Source organism: Equus asinus, chromosome 6 (genome assembly GCF_041296235.1).
Source record: "Equus asinus isolate D_3611 breed Donkey chromosome 6, EquAss-T2T_v2, whole genome shotgun sequence".
Lineage (NCBI taxonomy): Eukaryota > Metazoa > Chordata > Mammalia > Perissodactyla > Equidae > Equus > Equus asinus.
Window position 1 is genome coordinate 78405955 of NC_091795.1, and position 24505 is coordinate 78430459.

At 44.1% G+C, this 24505-nt stretch overlaps 1 protein-coding gene across 1 annotated transcript in view; it reads left to right on the forward strand.

Moving 5' to 3' along the window:
* The window catches only part of ALK (ALK receptor tyrosine kinase), a 662750-nt gene that overhangs the window by 478835 nt on the left and 159410 nt on the right, over positions 1-24505 (forward strand). Inside the window, exon 5 of the mRNA XM_070512354.1 lies at positions 1929-2056. Within this exon, the coding sequence (XP_070368455.1) occupies positions 1929-2056 (128 nt within the window). The remainder of the gene's footprint in view (positions 1-1928; positions 2057-24505) is intronic.

The following is a 24505-nucleotide window of genomic DNA, read 5'->3' on the forward strand; positions in this document are numbered from 1 at the left end:
CATTTAAACTGAAAGCCCTCCTTTTCCTTATTCAGTTGCACTGGTTTTATTTTGGATAGAAATCCTGCTGGGTACAGTAACAGAGAACAAACTTTACAACAGCAATAATCCCTTCTACAGCATCTATTGTGGGGAAACTTAATACACTTTTATTAAATGGCTGAGGCCTTGGCTCCGGTGATCTGAATTAACTACAGAAGGGCATAGAAAGGGAACAAAACTACCTTCTTCACTCAACAGACTCCCACTGCATACCGAGCAATGTGGCAGGACTGGAGACTCAAACCTGCCATCCAAGAGTGCTCCCCTGAAAGACCATTGATTGCCTTAGGCGATGCCTTCCTCACTGAAAGTTGGCAAAGACAGAAAAGACTTGACGGGTCTACTGTTAGCAAGCAAACGGACAAATGGGCCCTCTGATTCACTCTTGGAGGATTGACAATATGCCTCCGATTTTAAATTTACATGCACTTTGACTCAGGTTCTAAGAATTTATCCTAAGGCAGTATTTACTTAAATACACAGCATTAGCCTCAGCATGATTATAAAGAGAAAAATCAGGAGGAATGCAGAAGTCATTAAAAATACAATCATTGACCTGATCACGTAACCTATATTTATTGTGTCCTGACATACTATTGAGTGGCAAAGTGCAGTCACAGAGAGCATATGTACTGTGGTCTCATTTATGTAGAATTGTAGCTGAAAGGCTGTTCACTAAAGTGTTAACCATGGTTATCTCTGGATAATGAGCTTCTGGGTGACTTTTACTTTCCTCTACCAACTCTTCTCAATGGTTAGATTTTTAATATTTTTTATAGTGAACATCACTTTATAGTTGGGGGGAGGGTGCTTTAAAAATTTCTTAAAACAGAAAGCTAGTCTTTCCCAAAATTCCTTAGCCATACCTAAGCCCAACCTAGTGGTAAGACGATGTGAAACATTGTGATGAGTTCATGGGTGTATACATACATCACAACTCCTCAGTTCTTACACGTCAATTCATCAGATTGTACACTTTTGGTACATGTAATTTATTGTACATCATTATACATCAATAAAATTTTTTTTCTTTAAAAGGAAAGAAACTATGAAATAGTCCAAGTAATTTTTATTCTCCACAGAAAATTGTCAAGATAACTATATATATAAAAAACCTGAATCCATGTTGGAAAATAAATTTGATGTTCCAATCAGTGATGGGAGGCTATTCCAAGAGGCTAATAGCCTGGGTGTGGTGTAAAAATGTTCGTTTAGCTTATTCTCCGTTCTCCCGCAGTGTCAGAGTCCTTGGTTATAGATGGATGCAGAGCTCACTATTTGACCTGTTTCTGTCTTCTTCTGTTTGCACCTTTTTGCAGAGTCCACGTCAATCTAAGGTACCTTTTACCCCAAAATACATGCTTCGGTGCACTTTAATTTTCCTGCAATAAATAAGTAGCCCTTGCTAGCATCCCTTAAATAACTATACAGCAGACCTGAGGGTTCTGAGACTTTGGGATCAGATAAAATTCCAAAAACCAAGCATTCTTTCCAGAGATAATTATGAATACACTGATAAATGTTTTGAAGACAATTCTTTCACTCTGCCGACAGGTTTTCTCAAGTATAGATATTCTTTTCCTATAGGACTAGCTACTGAAATAGTTCAAAGGTCTGCAATTTCCTAAAAAGAATATGACAAAGGAAACACCAGTGGCTATAGTGGGTGTGACTATTGGGCCTCTAAGCTGGACAAAAAGGAAACAAAAGTTTGCGTGTTGCTACCATGGTCACCATTCTTAGAGCCACTTAGGATTCCACCTCTTGGTGCCCATGAAGAACGTGGGCCCTGAAGTCACTGCAGGGGCAGGACCTCTCTGCATGTCAGGCCTGCTTCTCATCACTGTTTTTCTGTGTTCTTCCCCTCTGCTTTCCAATGCAACCAGCTGGACGGTGCTGCAGGGAAGGATTGGGCGCCCAGAGAACCCGTTCCGAGTGGCCCTGGAATACATCTCCAGTGGAAACCGAAGCTTGTCTGCAGTGGACTTCTTTGCCCTGAAGAACTGCAGTGAAGGTATCTGAATCTGGCTTTTCCCTCCACTCCTTGGCAGCTTGTTGTATTAAGTGTGTCAATAACTTGCCGCCATGATTAGCTGGGAATGTGCACACTTATATAGAAAAGTCTGTAGTTCTTTGGGCCTGATTCTGAGCATTACCAAGTGCTTCATAACCCAGCTGATCAATCTTCAAAGATTGAGTATAACATTATATCTGCCTAACTTAAAACTTCATCAAATAGAATATGGTCCTTGTTAGGTAACACATTAGCTTAACTTCCCTAGCTGAAAAATGCTTTCAGCTGTGTTTTGTTTTGTTTTTTTATTATGGAAAATTTCAAATGTGTACGAATAAATAGAATAGTGCAATGAGCCCTCATATACACCCTCAACCCAATTTCGACAGTTGTCAACATCCCGCCATTTTTCTTTCACCTATATCTCTACCCATTCTTCACCCCACTGATTTGATAATGATTGTTACTTTACTTTTTTTTTCTGAGGCAAAATTAACAACTAAGTATTTTTAATGATTTGATTTAAGCTATTATTAAGGGACAACATGGGAAATGGTTATATGTGAAATTTTTGGTTTATTTTGTAAGAACCATTAGAGGATGGTCCACTGAGTCGTTGAATTCCTTTTGCATGAATCCCACACTGTGAGTTTATTTCAAGATTTATTACTAAGAGGAGACATCTCTCTCCTGAATAATAATTTGTCGGTTTTTTCCCTTTTGCCTTTGTTGCTATGAAACTCTTCACTAAATGCAATATTCAGTCACAGTAACTATATCTGTGTAGTTTTTTGATAAGCTTCTTTCTCCCTCCTCTACGGAGTTTTTGATCTTCTATTCCTATTTTCAAAATCATATTTTATATTTATCTTTCTTTAGACTTTGGCTCAAGTCTAATTGTAAGCGGGATGAAATGGATCATCAATAGATATATGAGGCTGATCTTTCCTTGATTCTTCAGAAAACCTAGGGTCATAATTATAAACATTGTTTCTCACATGTAGAGGATATGGGAGATGGGCTTGAATTATACAAATCTTCAGGAAGAAGTTGCTTTTATTACTGCTATTCTTCTGCTCTGCCTGCCTCTGCCCAGAGGCTCACAGGGAAGGGAGCTCTCACCTGTGCCATGGAACCTATGGTCTGAGAGGCTCAAGAATGAAGTGTAGACAGGAAGGAAATTGTGTCACTCCCAGACCTAATTCTCAATTTAGACTGCTTGTAAATAACTATGAAAGCCCATAACACACAGCTATCTATTGCATGTAGAGACCCAGCCTTGAATCTTGTGCCTGTTGGAGGCTGGTATATGAAAAGGACTCGCTTAGGTAGGGAACCCACTGACCACCCAGCGCTTTATGTGTGTCTCTTCATTCATTGTGGACCTTGTAAGAACTTTCACACAGTGCTTTTTTTCCCTTTAATCAAAGCTGGTTTATGTGTGGGAGAAAGAAAAATCATCATAACGTGATAGATTGAACTTCAGTTCAAGTTGAAAAGGTGGTTAACCTGTGATGTGAGGCAATGTACATGAAACATATGGTTTGGGAGAAAGCCAGGAGCTTGTACAAATGTTTCTGCACTCACAAACTTGGGGATTTGTGAATGTCTCTGGACATCATCAATCCTCACAGATGTCAAAGGTCTATGTACCGTCCAAAAGAGGCCATCTGTTGAAATGGAGCCAGTTAACAGGAATGTGACAGGGAGAAGGTATCAGTTCCCAGAATTGACCTAATCTCACTTGAGCAACATGAGGAGAAGGGAATAAGAGACTACAAAACCCCAGATATCAGGCCTAACAGAAATATTCCTGCAAAAATTTTGTACCTTTGAATCAAGGATCTCAACCAGTTCTGCCAATTTTTCCTCTCTTACCCCTACAACTCCCATTTACCCATAAAATCTTTCTCTGAAGCTTATGTTGCATTTGCAGTGAGTCTGCTGCAGAGATTAAAAGACCTGTTTCTTATCTGCTTCTCTACCATCATAAAACCAAGAGAGTTAACCTCCTAACTTTCTCTAATGATCCATGAAGTGTTTCTTCTGGCAGGACACTTTCTTAGAGGAGGGAGAAAAGAAGTCTGCCTCTAATGCTCTAAGGAAAGTGGATTGGCCAGGAGACTTAGGAAGGTTCTCATGGCCCAGCTACCTTCCCTCAGAGACTCCAGCTCCAAGAACAGATGGTCTCTTGGAGAAACAGATGTTCTCTGCACTCCTTCTCTGGCTGGGGCTTCTGTGGCCACCAAAGAGTGTGAAGGGATCAGTGTGGATGTGTAAAGCAGAGAGCAGAGAAGAACAAAGTGGTTCCAGTGTTCCCTGAGAACTTCTGACCCTCCCTCCCATAGTGGAACAAATTCAGGTGCACATCAGTTGGTGTGGACAACTTGCAAGCATAAGAAGCATCCTAAAACTACACTCACGTATTTAAAGAGAAGGAGTTATTTTGGAGGTATACTCAAGCCCTATTTGATGTAGATGAACATTGATGTTTTCTGAGGTCATCCATTTGGTTACGTCATGAAGGGGAAGAGATAGGAGAGAGAAGTAGTATGTTTGAGGGAGTGAAAAGGGCTGGTGACATGTCAGCCAAGGTTACAGATAGGTCTGCAGGATTCCTGGTCTATTTTCTGATAGCAACTTGGTCCCCCCATGATGCATCAGGCACAGACAGAGCATGAGGAGGAACACATCTGTAAAACTCTACAGCCTTTCTGTGGCCCACATGAAGAAAGGCGTTATTTCAGTTAATCAACAAAGCCTTACAGGAGACATTAGGACAATTCTTTCCACATAGGAGATGATACCTATCTGTGGGTGTCATCAGGGCAGAGCCCATGCCTCTCTCCTCTCTGAATCCTAACACCTATCACAGTGTGTAACACTTAATAGGTGCTCAGTTAATAAGCAATAAAATCTAACTTGAACAGGGCACTTACCATGTGCAAAGGCAAAATGCTGATTGATCCCTTTACATGTGCTACCACTGTGAGCTTTACACTAACGCTATAGGGCAGGTACTATTATCCTCATTCTACAGATGGGGAACCTGAAGCTCACAGAACTTTCAACACTTACCAAGGTCATTCAGTTAAGGAAAGGTAGAGCTAAATTCAATCCCAAGTCAATCTGACCACCAAGCCAGTGCATCTGTCCACTACATTCTGCCACCTTTGTGGAATGCATAGAGACTGGGGATTTATTTATTACCAGAAATCTTAGGATTATCTTTGATTCTTCCTCTTGTCACTACATCCAAACGGCTGAGCCCTGGACTCTAGACTTGTGGCTGCCTTGCATCCTGTCTGTTGTTGTCTAAATTCTACTGTTGCTGCTTCTCAAATTTGCCTTTCTGACTTCATTTTCTCAGCAACAGGCTTAGCCAGGCCTTTGGAAATGCATACTTGGACTTTGGCAGTAGCCAGCTGGCCTCCCTGATACCATTACCCATCCTTCACTCATTACCAGACAAATCTCCCCAAAGATCCCTTTCCTTGTGGCACTTTCATGCAATTCCGGTAACTTCTTATTGCCTCCCACATCAGAAATATGCGGGCTAGACTGAGCCACCTCCCTCATTCCTGGGACCAGGAAAGTGATGTGCTGGGGATCACCCAGCTGGTTGGTGGTAGAGCTGAGACTGACATCAGGACTATCTTGCCTCTGGCCTTGGTACTTTCACCACTGCTCAATCCTGCCTGGAGAGCCCCAGTGTCTCTGCTTGATTTCCAAGGTCCTTTACAATCTGGCCCCACTGAACCCGCGACCATTATGCCCCTTGTTCTCCCACATCTCCTCCCTTCTCGTCGGACTGGTTTTCTGTACACTACACCAGGAACGGCCCGCTTGGTCCCAGGCCTTCCATCTGAACACAGACTGATCGCTTAAGATCCAGCTTGGGGTCCAAATCCTCCAGAATGTCATTCACAGCTACAGAAGTTTGTCTTGGAAGATTTGCTCTCTACATCTAAATTTAGTAGCTGTTTTATAATTATTTCCCAATTAGTTATTTGGGGACCCTAACTTGAGGTTCGAGACTTTGTCCTATATTTCGTTTTATTTCTCCAGGGGACAATGAACAGAGTGCTAAACACATAGGAAACACCACATAAATACTTGTTGACTGATTGTTGGTTAATGAATCAATTGATAAATGCTGCTCCTGCTTTAATAGCTTTGGGCTGTTAGCCTTCTACTTCCAAAAAAAGTAGCAGTGAGTGGCAATTGCTTGGAAGAGTTTTTCCTGTTATCTTAAAAGAGCAGTTTGTATATTCAGCACTGACAGGAGGAATACCAGCCCCCAGAGGCTCCCACGCCTGGGCTCCCAGGGAACCCTTTCCCCATTCACAAAAACCTTTCTTCAGCAGATAGAACCTTGCTTTAGTTCTATAGCAGAACTATAGGATTATGCAGGACACTCATCAGGATCCCTCACGTTCAGAGGAGCCTATAGAAAAACACGTGTCAGGATGGTCAGGAAGGACTAGCTCCTTGAAAAGGATTTTAAAAAGATCAGTGTGCCTCTTAGCAGCCATAAAAATATACATCATTGCAAACACCCATCTAGCACCTTCTGTGCACCAGGGCCTGTTCTATGCATGTTGCATATATTAACTCATTTAATCCTACAACAAGACTATGAGGTATCTATTATTATTATCAGCACTTCCATTATATGGATGGGGAAATCAAGGCACAGAGACCTAAATAATTTACCCTAAGTCTCACAGCAGATATTGGGATGGAGGTCGTCTGCTCCAGCATCCATGCTCTTAGCTCCACATGCTGCTGCTACCTGTGGAAAGTCACTGCTGGAAAGAACCCCTTCTAAGAAAGCATCTAATACTTCTAAAGATCCTCTGTCACCATGTGGAAACTGAATGAACAAACACCCCAAGATTTACCTTGAACTTTGACACAATAATTACTGACCAATCTAATGTGATTTCTGCCTCCACGTTATGGTTGTCAAGTTCTCAGGTTTTCTAAGAAACCAATTTAGAATTTCCTTCTCCTTGCCTGGGTTGGTCAAAAGTACCTTAGGTGTACCACTGCACTGGTCAACAGTGGACGCCCCCATCCATGAAAATCAAAGAACTGCAAATGGCTCCTGTATGAGCATAAATATATTTTATTGCAGGCCACCATAGTTCCCTTTCTCTTTCATGAACTTGCAAGAATCATGCCTGAGGTTTCTCAGGTCAGAGCCACATTCAGCTCACTAGCAGATTTCTCAATAAGAAATATTCTTAGCCCCTTACCCTATCAAGACCCTTTCATACACATTACCTCCTCTGACCCGTTCAGCAGAGAGGGTGTCATAACCCTCACATTACCCAGGAGGGGTTATTTCACTGAATTCTGTAGCTCAGGAAGGGGGAGGAATCAAGGTGTCAAATGCAGTCCCACTACCATGGATGCCTTAAAACGCATATCTCAAAAGAGTTGAAGAGGCACAGATATCTTTACCTCTCTGAGCCTAAAATGAGGGCATTGGAACTAGATCCATGGTCTTCAAAGAGTTTTTAGAGGCTGAACCCTTAATTCTAACAAAGTCTTATATAAAAGTCCAGTATATAAAATTACATAAGTAGGGCTGCCCGAGGGGAAGGGAGGGTGGGGGGCACAGAATTCACCTGCTCCACAGCCCTTCACACCCCTCCTCCAAATGGAGTTTCATGAAATACAGTTTGAGAACCACTGACAGTCTGGTTTCAACTCTCTTATTAATTCCAGGCTTTTGATCCAATGATTCTGAACTTACTTAAAATGTGATAGCCAAAAATAGTTAGATAACCATACCTTCTTTAAACAGCTAGGACTAAGCACAAGGCTATTATACTTTGAATATGGGCCGTTTTCATGAGGCAAGTTCTTATCCCTCTGAGTCCTAGCTTTGAGATGCTAGGCATAGGGCTAGTATGAATGTTTCCAGTAAAAAAATGTGTGGCATCTGGGGCCCGGCCCGGTGGTATAGCGGTTAAGGTCGCGCACTCCACTTCGGCAGCCGGGGGTTCGCTGGTTTTGATCCTGGGTGTGGACCTACACACTGCTTATCAAGCCATGCTGTGGCAGATGTCCCATATATAAAGTAGAGGAAAATTGGCACAGATGTTAGCTCAGGGCCAATCTTCCTCAGCAAAAAGAGGAGTATTGGCAGCAGATGTTAGCTCAGGGCTAGTTTTCCTCAAAAAGAAAAAAGTGTGGCATCCCCCAGCTTTGTCCCCTCTCTCTCCTCCTAGTCCACCAAAGACAATGATGGGAAGTGGAGGATGTCCTACTTAACCAAGAGGGAACAAGAGGAAATGAGAGAAGCTGAACAAACAGATTCTAATCTTTGGCCAGCCATGTGGAACTGATCAGCCTCTGGAGTGGGCTTCAAAATCCAGCTGGGTAAAATGAGGGATTACCTCACGGGCTCCTGGCAGCCTGGCCCAAACTGGGCATTTTCTGTTCCAAAAGCAGAAAACGCCCCAGCAGGATCCTCCATTTGTGCTTGTAAAAGGGAAATTACTGTGGCATTCTGTCTTGGGGCTGCGAGCAGAAAACTCTGTATGGAGAGACTCATCCATCCATCCATCCATCCATGTGCTCACTCATTCATCTGACAGACATTCACTGAGTAAATACTAAACTGAAAGCATACTGATATTGATATAAATTTGTTGCTTCTATCTTAGGACTGAGTTTTGGTGTGATAGCTTTGAGATCTCCATTCTGCTCTGCACAGAAACTGCTCTCCAAAAGGCGTCCCTGGACATACATTTAATTTGCACCAGAGGTGTCGAATAGGTGCTCCATTTATAGAGATGTCATCCTCCTACTAGTGCCAAGGTGCCTTTCTCAGAAAAACCACAGAATGAGCCCTGAACCCTCAATCAGGGGATGGAAGTCCCTTTTCCATCTCTTATTTACCATAGACTAGCCAACTTTTCAGTCCAGAAAGAACACTAAAGATCACCCTCAGAATTGGCACCTTGATTCTTTTTTAATTTAAAATAGGAATAACGATATGTCAGTGGCTATCCCAAAACTGTCCTTAATCAGGAGGGGCAAATGAGAAGATGGCTAAAGAAGTGTGTTGTAGATGATGCCCTGAGCTACCTGACCTCTCTGGGCTTCACCTGGCTTGAAGCCTTTTAAAACCAAGTTGCTCTCTTGCTCCTGCTCACCTTCTCAAGGAGAAACTGCTGTTTACAGAAACAAATTGGCTCTTCTGCTGCCTCCTCCAAAACTTTGCAGTGTTAATGATAACCAAATGCCAAGTGGGTGATGAGAGTCACAGCACTGCCAACCTGAGGTGGCACCAAGGCGGCCATCCTCCGGGTTAGTCACTTCAAGGGACTGAGTCAACTCTGCAATGGTGAGATCTATTGCTTGGAAGCGAAAGCCAAGGAGAAAGCATAGCCACAGTCTGTGTCCACACTCAGTTCTCATTGTGTCCTCCAGGTAGAGCATGAACCCTATTTCCAAACACCCCTCTTCTTAACTCCCTGTTTCTAAAACTTCCTGCTCATAATTTATCTGTGGGCTGTACTATTTAAAAGATAAGATTAAAATTACAATTTCATCTAGCCACTGAGATCTACACTCATTTCTCCAAACACACCTCCCCACCCCAGGCGTTTGTCCTAGCTATACCCCTGCAGAGTGCTCTCCCTCTCCTCATTCCCATTCTGTCTTTCAAAGTCCTGCACCTCTTTTAAATCTCAGCTCAAAAGTATCTTCTCCAAGAAGTCTCAGCTCAGAATTAAGTTTCGGTGTAGTTCTATTTTAGAAGAGTCTGCTTCTTTCCAGAGTTATGTGTCTCATTCAATAGATGCTAAGTTCCTAGAATCAAATACTATGTATTTTTTTTAAATCTCTATATCCCAATTAACAACTAACAATGCTTTTCTCATGGCAAGCACAGCCACCAACATATTTTTAATATATTGAATAAAGGTTTTCTTGTTACAACGTAGGAGAGAGATTACAGGCTTTGGAATCAGCCAGAATGCATGTGGAATCCGAGCTCTGTGGCTTACCACCATTTTGAGCTTGGAAGAGTTTTCTAAAATCTGAGTTCCAGTTTTTCCATCAGTAAATGGGGCTAATAATACATAATTATAGGTTTGTTGGGAAATTAAAACTGATACAGTGTATAGAGCCCGTAGCACAGTTGGCACAATAAATACCATTGCCCTCTCTCTCCCGGGTCCCCTGACTCAGCTGAATGTTCTCATTCTGGAACCAGGGCTGAATAATTCTGCACGACTACCCCAGGGTATGTTTGCAGGTTCACATCCACCTTTCACTTTCCATCTGTGCCTTGTCTGAACCGTTGGGCCAAGGGAAAGGTTACCCCATTTCCATCAGAGACTCTGACAGCCCACGTCCGCAGTCTGGTTTCAATAGCAGCTGCTTCTCTACCTGCCACAATCTACGCTTTTATCCCTGATAAAGTCATTTTTCCTTTGTGGCTGGGTGAACAGAATCCCTCATGCTACGAAAAGGGTTAGGACTCTTTAATCCTGTGGGGATGGCTGGAGGCTGGGGAAGAGCCTGAAAGTCCTTCGGCATGTTTGTCACACTGCCTCCCTCGGCAGACAGCACAGATCCTGAAACAGCCAGGCCCCCAGCTGGTGGAACCGGGAAAGAACTTGCAGCCCCTCCTCTGCTGCTGTTGGCAGAGACTTCCTTACTTTGGAATAGCTTCTTCATAATTGCTAATAAAGCCAATTAAAAATGCCCCGCAAAGTGCTTAGGAACAATAACGATTGCTTAGGCAACTATTTTAGATATGCGACCATTGGAAATCGCCTGGAAATGGGGGCAGACAAAAAAGGGTTTTAAATATAAATAAATAAGGAACCAGTGTGCTGAGGTCATTGTACTCCCAGAAGAAAATTACTTTCAAATTACAACTACATAAAAGAAATAATTGAAAAGATTAATCACACTAAAATAATTGTTCTATTTTACAAGTAATTTGGAGCAATATTCAGTCATTGACATCAATGTCTAGTAGTAAAATAGTAATGAATTTCATTCTCTGACTAATGTATTTATTTTATTAATGGTTCTAAATGGGGTTGTTACTGCTTATAAATATTTCATAACTTTTAATTCATTAAAATGTTCAAGGAATTTCCAAAAGTATTTATTAGTTTTAAATCATCCTTAGTATTCAATATGCAATTGCCACTCTGCCTGGGTAATTAAAAAAATTATTGTTTTGGGTAATGGGAGTCTCTTTGAATGTGGAGGATTAAGCCCCAGTTATTAATGAGACTGACTCCAGCTAGTGACGAATGAGGGGCTTGGTGAAGCTGTGTTCTTGCTTTAGGTCTCTAAGGCCTCTTTGTAGCCATTCCTTAAAATCTGTGGCTGTGAGGGGAACAGGGTGGGACCAGATAAATTAATTCCAGAGATGATAAGAGAAATGTCAGTTTAGACATCGGTTTCAATCCACCATCTCTCCCTCAGCCTCTCCATCTTCCTGAAACAGCTGACAGCAGAATTCATACTTTCCAACCTCTCCTCCTCTCTCTGTTTCTTTCATGCTTTGATAGAGGCCATAACAATTAAAATAGGCAGAAAGATGCAACAAGAAGAAAAGCAAGGGACTCTGCATCATGAATAGTGGGAAGAGGAGGATTTGGATAAGAAAACATGGATCTGAATCCTACCTGAGTTGTTGGGTGCTACGTGTCCATTACGTCTTGTAGTACTGGATAGTTCACATGTGAAATAAAGACAATGGTACCTACCCTGGGGTCTGTGTGAGGAGTAACTATGATACTGTGTGCGCCCTACATGACGCAGTGCCTAGAACCTACTGGCAAATCAAACAGGGTTAGTTCTACCCCTCCCTAAGTCCAAAGAGCATATCGTGGTGGTGTTGACCCAATGGCTTTGGTAACTCTTAATTAACCCATAGTAGAAATGATTGGTATGAGTCATCAAGAAAAACTGGACCAACAGTGAATCGGTACAACTCAAGGGCTTGGTGAAGTCTAAGGACATCCCTGGAGCAGGGACGAGCTGACTCTGCTCTCTGTGCTCTGCCCCACAGTTCTGAGATCAGGCTCACTGCACTGCCTCCAGTGCCTCCTCCACACAGGGAATGGTTAAAGGCAGTTGACGGTGGGCAAATCGGGAAGGGCCAGGATCCAGCAAGTGGCTTGGGGTAAACTGAGGCCTGCACTTCTCACACTTGGACACTTGTACCTCGAGAATATGTAGTGGTGTTCTGAGAGTGTCTAATCCCACAGAATCAATGGTACATCTTTCCAGAGCTTCAACTTTACCAAAAGATTGAGTGAAAGGACATTTTTAAATTAAAATTAGCATGGCCGCATATTGGGCTCCAACGCAACCTGCACACAAATTTTAAGATAGAACGTGGGCTTTAAAGACCTTTTCTGCTTGTAGTGATCCCTCACATTTTGAGAGCTGACTTCACTCTTCTCTGCCATTTGGGGCACAAAAGAGAGGGTGTTGATGACGCACCACTCCGGGAGGACAGTGGGACATGGGTAAGAGAAGGAGATACAGCCAGGTCTGGGATCACTTGCTGGACAGCTGGAGCCACAAGGAAGGTGTTCTCTCAGTGCAAGCCAGAGAAGGGCAGGATGGCAAGCAGAATCCCAAGGTGGCACTAGAGCCCAGCAGGGGCGCCCTAGCCTACCAAATTAGTCAGATAAGGGCTCAGTTCCTAAAATTGAGGTACCAAGTCAGGGCCAGACTAACCAAATATTAGATTTAATATTTGTGCGTAGCCCTAAAGCTTCTTAAATTTCCCCAAGGACAGAACTGATCTCAGAGTTGGTTTTGTTTTGTTTGCAGGAGGATACAGGGAGGGCTACTAAACGTTTATCTGAAGAGCGAGGAGACATTGTACTTCCTCTCTGCCCAGATGCCTGGACAGAGCTCCTCACACCAGGGGCTGCGGGAACCAAAGTCCTCCGGAGTGGAGGAATGTGAGCGTGGGCGGAGGGAGCCGATTGCCAGCTGATGGACATAGACGGGAGTCCAGGCGTGCACTGCTGGGATGTGATGCTTTGTCTCTTTTCACTCGTGGTTATTTTGAAGTTTTTGGCATTCTCTGTCTTCAGTTTTTGCTGTGAGCACAGTTTTTGTGGAACCTTATTTTGCTTTTCCTGTTGAGATTGTTTGGGGAGGCAGCACTGGGAGATGCTTGCTGGGCAGCTGCCCAGAAGGCCCTGCAATGTGCAGTTTACAAACCACGGGGCAAATAGTCTCTGTGGTCCCTCCTTCCCTCAGCTCCAACAGTCTGGGATTCTATGAGCAACATTTGGGTGGATGTCAAGTCTTTTGGCTTGTGCTGCTTCTGCCTCTTCATTTAGCTCTTACCCTGCACTTTGTGTCTATAAAGCGCTTAACAAACGTTAACTAATTACTCCTCATTAATCATTCATGCAACTGGTAGGCCAGGGTCTTATCATTTCCTTCAAGAACACGGGTGCAATATCCTGTCTGGATCCCAAATCACATGCTTGGGAGGGTGATGGGACCATCATAGCAGCACTGGGATCCTCCCAAGCTCATTGGGGGTGTGGGCCAGAAGGTGAGCACAGGCTCTGTGAGGCTACAACCCCACTAGGATGCCGTTCTGCTCTAATGAACAGGAAGGACGAGCCACATCACTGGCCAGTGGAAGCTGAGAGGCAATAAACTTTCATTAGAGGCTTCTTCCTAGAAATTCACATGGACATAATAAGTCTGTTGTCTTAAAAGGCCCAGAGAGGTTGAACACCTCAACTTTCTTTTGCTTTTATAAACTGATCCTTTTAATCATTTGTGAAATGTAAATATAATGAAAACATCAGTTCTGGACAAGGACTCTGATTAGCTTTCGAATGCTACAGGGACAGACAGCCTGAGACTAGAGTCGAGAAGCAACCTGTCTGTAGGTATATGGTTCAGGAACACACAGCAAGGAGGTGAACGAGCTGTCATGGCCAGAACAGCAGCAGAACCAAACCCTGGAGAGAGTCAGTTTAGTCTCTGGGAGGGCTGGGAATGGAGCAAGCATCCTGCACCCCAGGCCCCAGAGGTTGAGGAGAGCAGGTGAGGAGCCCAAAGCCTCTTCCTGTGGACTTGGTCTTATGAGCGTGTAAAGCTAGGGTGAGAAATTCCCAGAATTCCATTATGTGCATTAGAACAGAGAGCAGAATTACAAGGACAGGTGGTCTCTGATTTTCTTCTTACCACCTCAGGAGTCATACCTGTCTTTCTTATTAGTACACAGACACAAACTCTTGCTTGCTGGCTGTCATGCGCTCTGTCTCATATATCCACTGTGCATGTCTGTACACTAATGTTAGAGCACTGTCCTCCTGTCCATTCTCTGCCATTCCTCCTCCTGCGTGGGCCTTTTCCCCATTCCTTTCTCTGCACTCGTTACCTGTGGCTACATGCAAAGCCAAAGCCTCTACTCAATCAGTGGTCATATCATCTGTTTTCTCTGTGTAATAATAAATAAGTAAAGGCAGACGGATCATTTCCCTTCTCCATTGTTTGTTTTGGCATCTTTGGACAGTCTCTCCTTACATCTCCCCATCCTCAGCCTCTCTTCCCTCTGTCTCTCCCAGACTCTGGATGCCATTGTCTTTTTGCTTGTCTATGACTCATTCTCACTTCCCAACTTTCTTCCTCTCATTTTGTGAGGGTAAGAAAACTAGGGTATGGAATTGGCCATCTGATCGCTGTGGGTACCCAATTATCAGCGAAGCCTACTCTGCTTTCACTCCAGGCACAGTCCTGAACCTCTGCACCCATGGACAATGGCTGACATGGTCAGACTGGCTATACTGGGGCCAGATCTAGGGTGTGCACACGTGGAGTTTTCCTCTCTTTTCTTCCTTACTCTAGGCATAGATTTTCTCCTCTCCTCATTTTTCCCTCTGCCTGTTCTTCCTCCGGTCCCATCATGTGCCTGTCATTCCCTCATTAGGAGACCTTACCCCCACACACACATATGCACACACGTGCACACATGGCATGCGCACACATGTGCACAGGAATAGTGAGGGGTTTTGTGGGGCATTTGGACATGGTGGTCCTAACGTGAGCCTCAGGGGCAAGACCACAGCCTTCAGTTGGAGAGTGAGGTCTTTCCTGGTGTTGATCACATGGCAAAGGCAAGGATCTAGGTAGATAAGAGGTCCAGCGTTCTCCTCTGGGGCTCAAGAAATGAAGTTTGAGAGGGCTTTTGGGTAATGGGAGCTGAGGTTGCACTGACTACATGGGAAGACACTAGAAGCTAGGAAGGAGAGTCTTGGGAAAACTCTCCTCCCTTCTTGGGTCAGCAAAGCACATGATGTGCATGGGAGGTTTTCTCCCTTGTCTTTCTCAGTCTTCTGTAAAGTCAGGTTGAACGTTCTAGCTTATTTTGGTTGTACTCCAAGAATTTTGTCTGGGCTTTGGCCAAGGTTTTAAAGGGTTTAAACATCACTCCTGAGACCTGATTGATGATGGCAGTAGTGATTCATAAGATTCTCCAAGGAAATGGCAAATCTCAGAAAAAGAGGAAGGAAGGGGGTAAGGAAAAGAGGGAGGGAGGGTGGAAGAAAAGGCTATGAGGTCTAGCCCCTCCCCCCACCATGAAGTGCTCCTTCTGCACCAAACTTGGTGGCTCTGAGCTGGCACTGATTGAAGAAGTGGGATCTCCCTACCCAGTACCAGTCCAGATGCATAAACTTGGCTCCCCATTTCCCCACCACCTAGTAACCATACTCCACAACAGAAGTCCATGCTTCCAGAACCTAGGCTGGAGACTTTATCAAAGAACTCAAACTCTTTGGGATTTTTTAAAAATCATATTTGTATTTTCATATTATTATATTATCTGGTGCAACTTCATCAGAAGCCCCACTGATATGAGGTCCCGCCATCTCTCATCATTGGTTGTTGCTTTTCAGAGATAAAAAATAGAAAAGGAGTCATATAGTCACCATTTGATGGGTTCTTTGGTCAGCTGTAGAGTTCTTCCCACTGTACCCCTGACTCCAGCCCTTGGTTCCAGCTACAAACACCCCCAGTAAGTATGGTATGAGGGGTAGCCCAGTGCTTTGTCTGCAGAGTTCTAGCAAGGCTTCTTCGTAGGACTCAAGTGGATCATTCAAGTACTTTTGCTTCTCTTATTTTCCCTCCTGCTACATTGTGAGCCTTCCACCTCATCTCTACATTCCTAGTGCTTGGCTCAAAGCCTGGCACGCAATAGGGGCTCCATGAATTTTTGTAGAGTGTTGAGTGAGTGAATGAACAATTGAGTCAGGAGGGAGTGGTATGCGAAAGTGTCTATGAATGCAGTCAGCAGCTAGAAATTGTAAACAAGGCAAGTATGTCAATATTTCAGATGATTTCAGATATCCATGTAATGATTGTAGGCGGGCATTCTACTTTGTAAGTATGAGCAAAAACGAACACACCCAGTAGCATAAGCTTAAATTCCAGATTCTCTCCTGCCAAAATACTGCTGCTACTACTACTACTACTACTACTACTAATAATAATAATAATAATAATAATAATAATAATAATAACAATAATAATAATATTGCAAGAGCAGGCCCTTCAGTACACACCATCTAGAAACTCCTTCCCTGGGTCCTGAACACTACTGGGACAACTCAGGCTGTGATCAGCCATGTACTCACCCCCATATGATTTACTTAAGGTGGGACTTTGCCACTTCCCTGAAGATGTTACAACAGAATTGAACAGCAAGTGTCCTTGTACTGGCCATATTCTATCAACTCCCTTACCTTCTAGGGCTTCAGTTAACTAAACAATTCTTCACTTTTGAAAGTCACAAGTTCCATATAATTTAGCATCTGGAAAGGGCTTAAAGGATTTTTGGGGGGGGGGGGGTCTTCACTCCTCCCTAATTTTACAGATTAGCAGACTGAGGCCCAAAGACATTAAGGTTCTTAAATCACCAAGTAACCAAGTCTTAACTTTTCACCTCTTATTTCATTTTTCCTTCAACCTCACCCTGCTACTCCCTAGCTTGGGAAAGGTTAGAAAGTAGCTTTAACATCTATATGTTTCTGTTTCCTCTTCCTGGTTCCTCACCATCCAGCACAGAGCCTGGCACAGACCAGATGCTCAGTCAATGGTCTTAATTGAAATAAATGGAATACATAGAATCCTGATAAAGTATTAAATGCATGATAAGCCTACTGGAACCTTATGTCTCAGCTTGTATTTTCAAAGAGAGGACCAACCCACGCTCAGCCTAGGGAAAGGGCATGCTTAAGAAGAGAGGTATGGTGGGGGAAGAAAAGCCAGACCAGTTGTGAGAGAATCAGCCCATTGGAAAGGATTTCAAACATCATATAAAGGAAGTGAATTTTACAGTCCATATGCAAAAATTAAAAATTAAACTGAACTTGGCTCTTAGGAGAACCTCCCCATTTCCATTGCCGGCAAACAGCTTAATCTAAAGTCAGCTCTTAAAGTCAAATCTGACACAGGAATTTTCTTTATCCCTTTTGCATAGATATTCAGACAGTTCAGAATTCTCCTCTTTTCCTTCCCATTCTTCTGGGAAGCAAGAAAAAATGGAAGGCTTCTGTGCCATCTGGTAATGGAAGAGCCATCCACTCCACTCTGGCCTCCCCTGTTGGTCTTTGGTCATTGGGCCAGCCCCATGAGTGGGACTGAAAGAGTCCTTGCTTGCAGGTCATCTGGTCCACATGGATCACACAAGGTCCGTCTACAAGGCCTCTACAGCTCTGCCCTCACCCTCTCAGCCACCTCTAGACCCAATCAGGGGGACACTGAGACTCTTGACACTCTCCCATGCTATTCTCGGCTCTAGGGCTCTCCCTTTCAAGAATCTCCTGGCTGCCCCCTCCACTCTCCTGACTATTGAAGCAGCCGAGAGCACACATGTCTAACCTAGGGCACACATCTTCTTGCTCACAAGTCGCTCAAACTTTCTGGTCTTTCTCTCCTTCCCACACCTGTACCAGGCCAAGTCCCAGATAGGAAATGCAAGACCTTGTTGTCTTCGTCGGGCCACTTGCTTGCTCTCCTTCTGTCATTGTCTCTCTGCTCCCAATATACAGAGTCTATTCCACACCCTTGTACATTTTGCCTCACTCTGTGGCTTTTACTGTAGGCCTATGTTTGGGGGCCTACCAATTCTTGGTTCCAGATACTCAAAACTCAGAGCTTTTTACTCCAAAATCTGTTTTGCTCTCAAAAAGTCCAGATCTTATTGTTGAAAATCTGTGTTCAAGTGTATCTGCCCTCCACATCCAAGGCAGTACATGGAGAAAGTAATAGCAACTATCTAAATGGAGGAGGGCAAGGGAGTGGGTCTACAAAGATCAGGAAAGAGAAACCTCAGATGATGTTTCCAAATAATATCATATTTTGAATTATAATGATCATAATCATAATAATATTATCATATTATCACATCCCCGGACTCCAGTTCTTTGCTGTGCCTCCAGCTAAACAATCACCAGTGAGAGCTATCAGCACCTCTTTTTAAGACCTTCTTGGGAAGAGTTTCCACAATAATTTTGATGGGAGACAAAGAACTCAAAATCTTTTAAAATTCTAAGATCTTCCAGCAAAGATTCACTCCTTTTGGGTGTGGACTGTAGTCCTGAATCAGGCTAAGAGCCAGCCCTGTGGGGCTATACGTGAATGTTTTTGGTTTACACCTTATTCTCCCCCATCAAAAGATCATGACCTAAGGCAGGATCCAGCCTGTGTTCTGTGATGGCCAGGTTCATTTTTTGAAAGAACTCTTACATCTTTTTCCTTCTTAATATCTCAATCACCTGTAAAGTTCAAAAACCTTGAAGCCTTTTTTCTCTGGCCCTAACGTACCTTCCCAGCCCTCTCCATTTTGGCCTCTGACCAAATCCCACACTCCAGCCCACCAAAGCAACAATCTGTCCTCTGAACAGGCCAGGGACAGTCATCCCATCTCTTCATCAAGGACCATCATGAATCTCATTTCATCCCCCAGTGGCATCCATGAGCACTTCCCACAGTATCGTCATTTAAACCACTCATTTGGCACTAACTAGTCTCAAGTCATCTGCTCATGACTTATAGAAAGTGATTTCATGTTTAGTACCAGTCTATGTTTTGGATGGAGTCTACCAACTCTTGATTCATCCAACACACATGAGAATGTGTTCCTGCCCATCTAGATGGTAAGCTTCCAAGGACTCTGCACTACAGTGAAAAAGATTTTGGAGCCATACACAGCACTCATCTAACTCAACCTGTCTAAGCATTGGTTATTTCTCAACTAAAATGAGAATTGTTATAATGCAACATTATAGGGATGGGATTAAACTCAGTGAAACAACCTGTGTAAAAACAGGGCACAGAAAATTTTCAACAAAGCTGATTCTCTACCTTCTTTCTCTTTAGAGTTCTATATTTCCTCTTCTCCCACCTCCCACCCCTACTCACCAAAATGAGTCCTACCAACTCGCACAATGGCCTGATGCCTAAAGCATAATAAGTTCTCAATAAAGATGTGCTAGATGGATGAAAGATAAATGGATAAATGAAGTAATGAGAACAAACGACATGTCGGGATTGCTCCATGGCCCCCACTTGCTCTCTGTTCCACATTTGTTCTCCACCAGAGCAGCTTAGCCCAGCCTCAGGGAAGCTTCCTGACCACTGCCCTGAGCCCCAGCTCTTCGTTGTCCGTTTTGCTACTGAAGAGCTTGGCAAGCATCCCTGAATGGGACTTCAGTTTCCTTGACCATGAAAACCAGGTCACATGTAAGGAATGATAGTTGGCTCTTTCCTCAAGGACAATGTGTCCTTCAGAAAGAACTGGCAGGATTTCTATCAGAACCAGATTCCCTCTTAGTGCAAGCATGTGAGGGGCTTCCAGCTTTCCTAAGCAGGAGCATGAAGCCCACATCAAGCCAACTTCATTTGCTGGCCCTTCCCCAGTTCAACTGCTGCCCTGCGTCTCAGAGAAGTCACCATAGCTCCTCACACTGCTCCATTTCCCTTTCCAGGAGAGAACAGAGAGATAGTCCTGAAACCAAAGCCTGTCAGCCCTGCCAGGTCTTATCATCACCCAAGCTGGGCATTTCTTTTCCTAGTCTGAAAACATCAGGTATCTGCCATGGAGGTGGGGTAGCTGTTTTAGACCCATGTATCTGGATAGGTAGCCTTGCTGTAATTCATCTCTGATCATGAAAGACTCCATTCAATATAAAACACTAACTCAGTAATATTTAGGTTTTCCCTTTTTAAGTCTGTGTTTGTAGCCCTTAATAATGAGGAACTATGAGGTTGGGTGACATTTTTAAGGGCTTAGATTTATTTCGGCAAAACCATTAGAGAGTTTCATAGTCTCGCTCACAAAATGGGAGGAAGCAGGAGGTCTTGTAGGGGAGGAGGTGCCACTTCATGCCAGCATTACTCCAGTTTCCAACGAAGACATTATGTTCTCCCGCGGCTTGTAACAAACAGGTTGCAATCTGGTTTCCTCTATACATTTCTTAAGAACTTTTCTGAAGAGATGACTGAGTCTGAATTGTTGCCTCAAATTGTACCAGCTTTCCAAGCATCCTGCTTTCAGAGGTGGTAATTGTGAACTAAAGAATTATTTATATCAGTTTTTAAAAGGTGTCCATCACTGAGGTCCCTGGGATTGTGGACAAAGATTAAAAGACACAATTCCTTCAGAAAAATAGACTGAGTAACTGTATGCAGGCCAAGCCAACTACAATGTAGACAACCATGCAATCCCGCCCCTTCGGTCCAGGGGTGGTAGTGGTCCAGTGAGCTCATAGACCTATAGGATACATCCCAATAGAAGTGAAGTTTTCCTGAGGGTGTGAGAGAGGAGGCCAGGTGGCTTCCACCTACATTTTCAAGTCAAAAAGGCAGCCTATTCGGGGCTGAGTGGTGTGAGCTCAGAGAGGCACCACTCCATGAAACAGGCCATTCCTCCAGGCCAACTCCATGCTGTTTCCAGGAAATAGCCCAGCAGCAGTGGATGAAGTCTCCCTAGGAAGAAAGAAGCCAAAGTGAGGTCTGTGCTCTGAGGAAAGAGACATTCCTAGGAGCCCTCAATTTATTATATTAGTGCACACCCCAGTCTCTGCCTGCGAAGAGATCCCTGAAACCCCACACTCTTAGAAAAAGGTTCTAGACAGCCAATATGAAAGAGAAACTGAGGTTAACTCACTTCTTCTCTGGACCCTGGGAGAAGGGAAGAGGCAGGTGCAAAAGAAAGGGAAGGGAAGGAAGAAGAAAGGAAAAGAGAGCAGGCAAGGCATGGATGTTGAGAAAAGCATTTGGAGAAACATCCTTCTCCCAAATTGTGGTGGTGTGATGGAAATAGTGTGTGGGGAGTCAGTTGTTGTGGTAAGCCATGTAAATGGGAACCAATAGAAGAAAGAAATTATATATGCCTAACACTTTCATTCAATGTGGTTTTTTGGTTTTGAGGGGATTTTTTGCATCTGCTGTTTGCTGGCGCTGTGCTAGGTACTGGGCAATATAAGTATAAAAGCAAATAAACAAGTTTCCTGGCCTTAAAGAGATCAGTCTAGTGAGTAAGACAGACATGGAAGGAAGTGATTACAATACAGTGAGGTGAATGCAGATAAAGCTGTTTCACAGCACCGCGGAAACATGGAGGATGGAATGACTAACTCAGGGCCTGCATGAAAGAAGATAATTCAACAGAGCTATAGGGAGGGAACTGCATAAGAGAAGAGCACAGAGATTCTTCTCATTTCATGAAACCCAGCTATCTCCATGAAGCCTCCTTGACCCACCTTCCCTCCCCCGGTAAATTGATCCACTCCCCTTGCTGTGTGCACATGCCTCTTATGATGGTCTTTCCACACCTTGTCACACATTAAACACTGCCTCCTAATATACTGTAAACTCCTTGCATGCAAGGACCATGTTTTATTCATGTTTTCATCTTTAGCACTTAGAATATTGATGTAGAATATGGTGTGTGAGATTGTGGGCTGTTAATAAGTGTTTGTTGGAAAGAAGGAAGGAAGGAGGAAATAAGGAAAGAAGGCGGGAAGGAGGGCGGAAGGGAAGGAGAAGGGAGGAAGAGAGGGAATGAATTTCTTAAACTTGTAACACTTATTTCCATAACCTCTGTCATTCTCCTGTATTTGGCCTCCTTCCTGTAACTCTTTCTCCAAGTCTCTCCCTCTTCTCCCTGTTCTTTTCGAATTCTGCCTCCCATCCATGCCTGTACTCTCTCTCTCCCCTTCCATCCTCAGTCTCCCTTTATCTATTTCTCCTCCATTTCCTGCTCCTTCCCACGTCCCATCTTACCCCTGGGCCTTTGCATTCTTTCTCCATCCATCTCTCCCTAATTTCCCATTACTTTAGTGGGGTCAGAAGTCTGAAATGGATCATGAAACACAATGAAGTGAGGGAAAGGATAAGCCAAATATAATTTGTTTCAAAGGCAGCCAATCTTCTTAGGCCTTAGGTCAATGAGGAGCAAAGAAGAACCCAGGCCCAATGCCTCCACAGCCTTCACTCTCGGGGGTCGGTGGCAGTGGATAGGCCACAGTATCCAAGCATCATGTTGCCAACCCATTTTGAGAGTTTCCAGCCCAAAGCAAGAATCATGGAGAGCCCATGGTCTCCTGAGAAAGAGCCCACATGGTAACCCCAAACCGCAGATGCCATGTGAATCACCTCTCCAGGCTGCCTCACTTTACAGCTTTGGAAACCCTGGCACCAGAGAAATTAAGTGACTTACCCAAGGTCACACAGCAAGTCACAGCTGAGCAAATCCAGAATCTGGTCTCTTTACCACTAGTCCTGTGATTTTCCCACCACAATGCTTTGCCTCTCGCCCTGCCAGTACATTTTCTACAAGCCAGGATTGATGCAGTTGACACGCACTCACACGCAGGGAGTCCTTCTTCCTGCTGAGAAATGCATCCAGTTTTGGGGAGGAAGGTGACAGCTGTTTAATAGAGCGCTGTGGGATGGTGCTGGACTTAGAATGTGGAATATTATCTCCCGCTAATGTGTTAGAGGAGACGCCGAGAAACAGAATGTAATTACCCAAATGGTTGTTTTTCCCCTATACCAAAATGAATTCTCCCGCTCTGGTGAATATGCTGGGGGGTCTTTAACAATTGGTTTATGCCCCGTCTGAAAGCTGTCACCACTCTTAATAGCACTGGGACCTGTTTTCCAATCAGGGGTATCAATCTGAGACTGCCTCAGAGATCAGCCTGCGGATTCGTCAGTTCCCTGAGGGCTCCTGAGAGAGTGTCTCCAACAAGGAGGATCCGGGCAGACTTGGCTGCTCAGCTTCTGACAGCGCGGCCTCCGGGGGGGCCTCCCTCAGATAGGTTGTTCTTCTCCACTTCTTTCACTGAGCCCCTGGCAGCCTATGTGGTTCCAACGATGGATGGTACACAGGGAGTGGGGATTTAGAGAAACACTCTATTCTTAGAAGAACCCAGAACAAGTGGGCTTCCTACCACCTCTCTTTAAACAAACCTCATATACAAGCATCTCAATTATAAAGCACATAAATTAAGCATAATTAATTCATCTCATCAACCAAGAAATAACTTCTTCTCCAACTGTCTGCAGACTTTTATTTTTACCACCATTATGGTACTTATGTTTTACCACAATTCCTAGTTATTTGTGCTCCTGTCACATCTGCTGTAAGATTGCTACTCTTTGAGGATAAGAGTCAATGAATCATCTCTGTATTTCCACTGTACCTGACAGCCACCACAGCACCGTACACAGGGCAGATGCCCAATGAATAAACTTAACATGAATTAACTGACAAAAACATGTTAACTACATGGCTTTAGAGAAAAGTCTCCACAGTGTGCAGGAGTGAGCCTTGTTTAAGAAGCTTTGGACAGTGTGCGCCCTTTGTACTTCCTACTCTGCCAAGGCCAGTAGGCTACATGGAAGCTAGACCTGTGATGGGAGAGGATGGGCTGGCCAAGTTCAGGACAGTGCGCAAACTCTGCAGCAGCCCCTTACTCAGAAAGAAAGGAAACAGAGCCCACTCAGGCTAAAATGGAGCCTGGGACCCAGAAGACTCACTCACGGCTGCATAGACTCTGACCAGTAAGGGAGGGTTAGTGGACTGTAGAAGGCCAAGGACATTTGAGCTAAGCAGGAAAAACCACAACTCATGGCTTGTAAATCTGGTCAGGCTTTCAGACTCTGGACACTTACTGCCCTAGATATAGGAAGGGAGGTGAAGTGCATGTCTTTTTCCCCACGGCATGAGGAAGCATTTGGACAAAGTCTGCAAAGACGTAGGCACCACCAAAGGACCAAGCTGCATGGACTCTGTGTTAGGTAGAGTTGTCTGCAAGACGGGGAGAGGCGGTGAGACCACCCAACCAGACCGCCTGCTCAAGAGATTTTCAGTCTGAGGATGAGCTGGATCTCGCTGGCGGCCTTCTG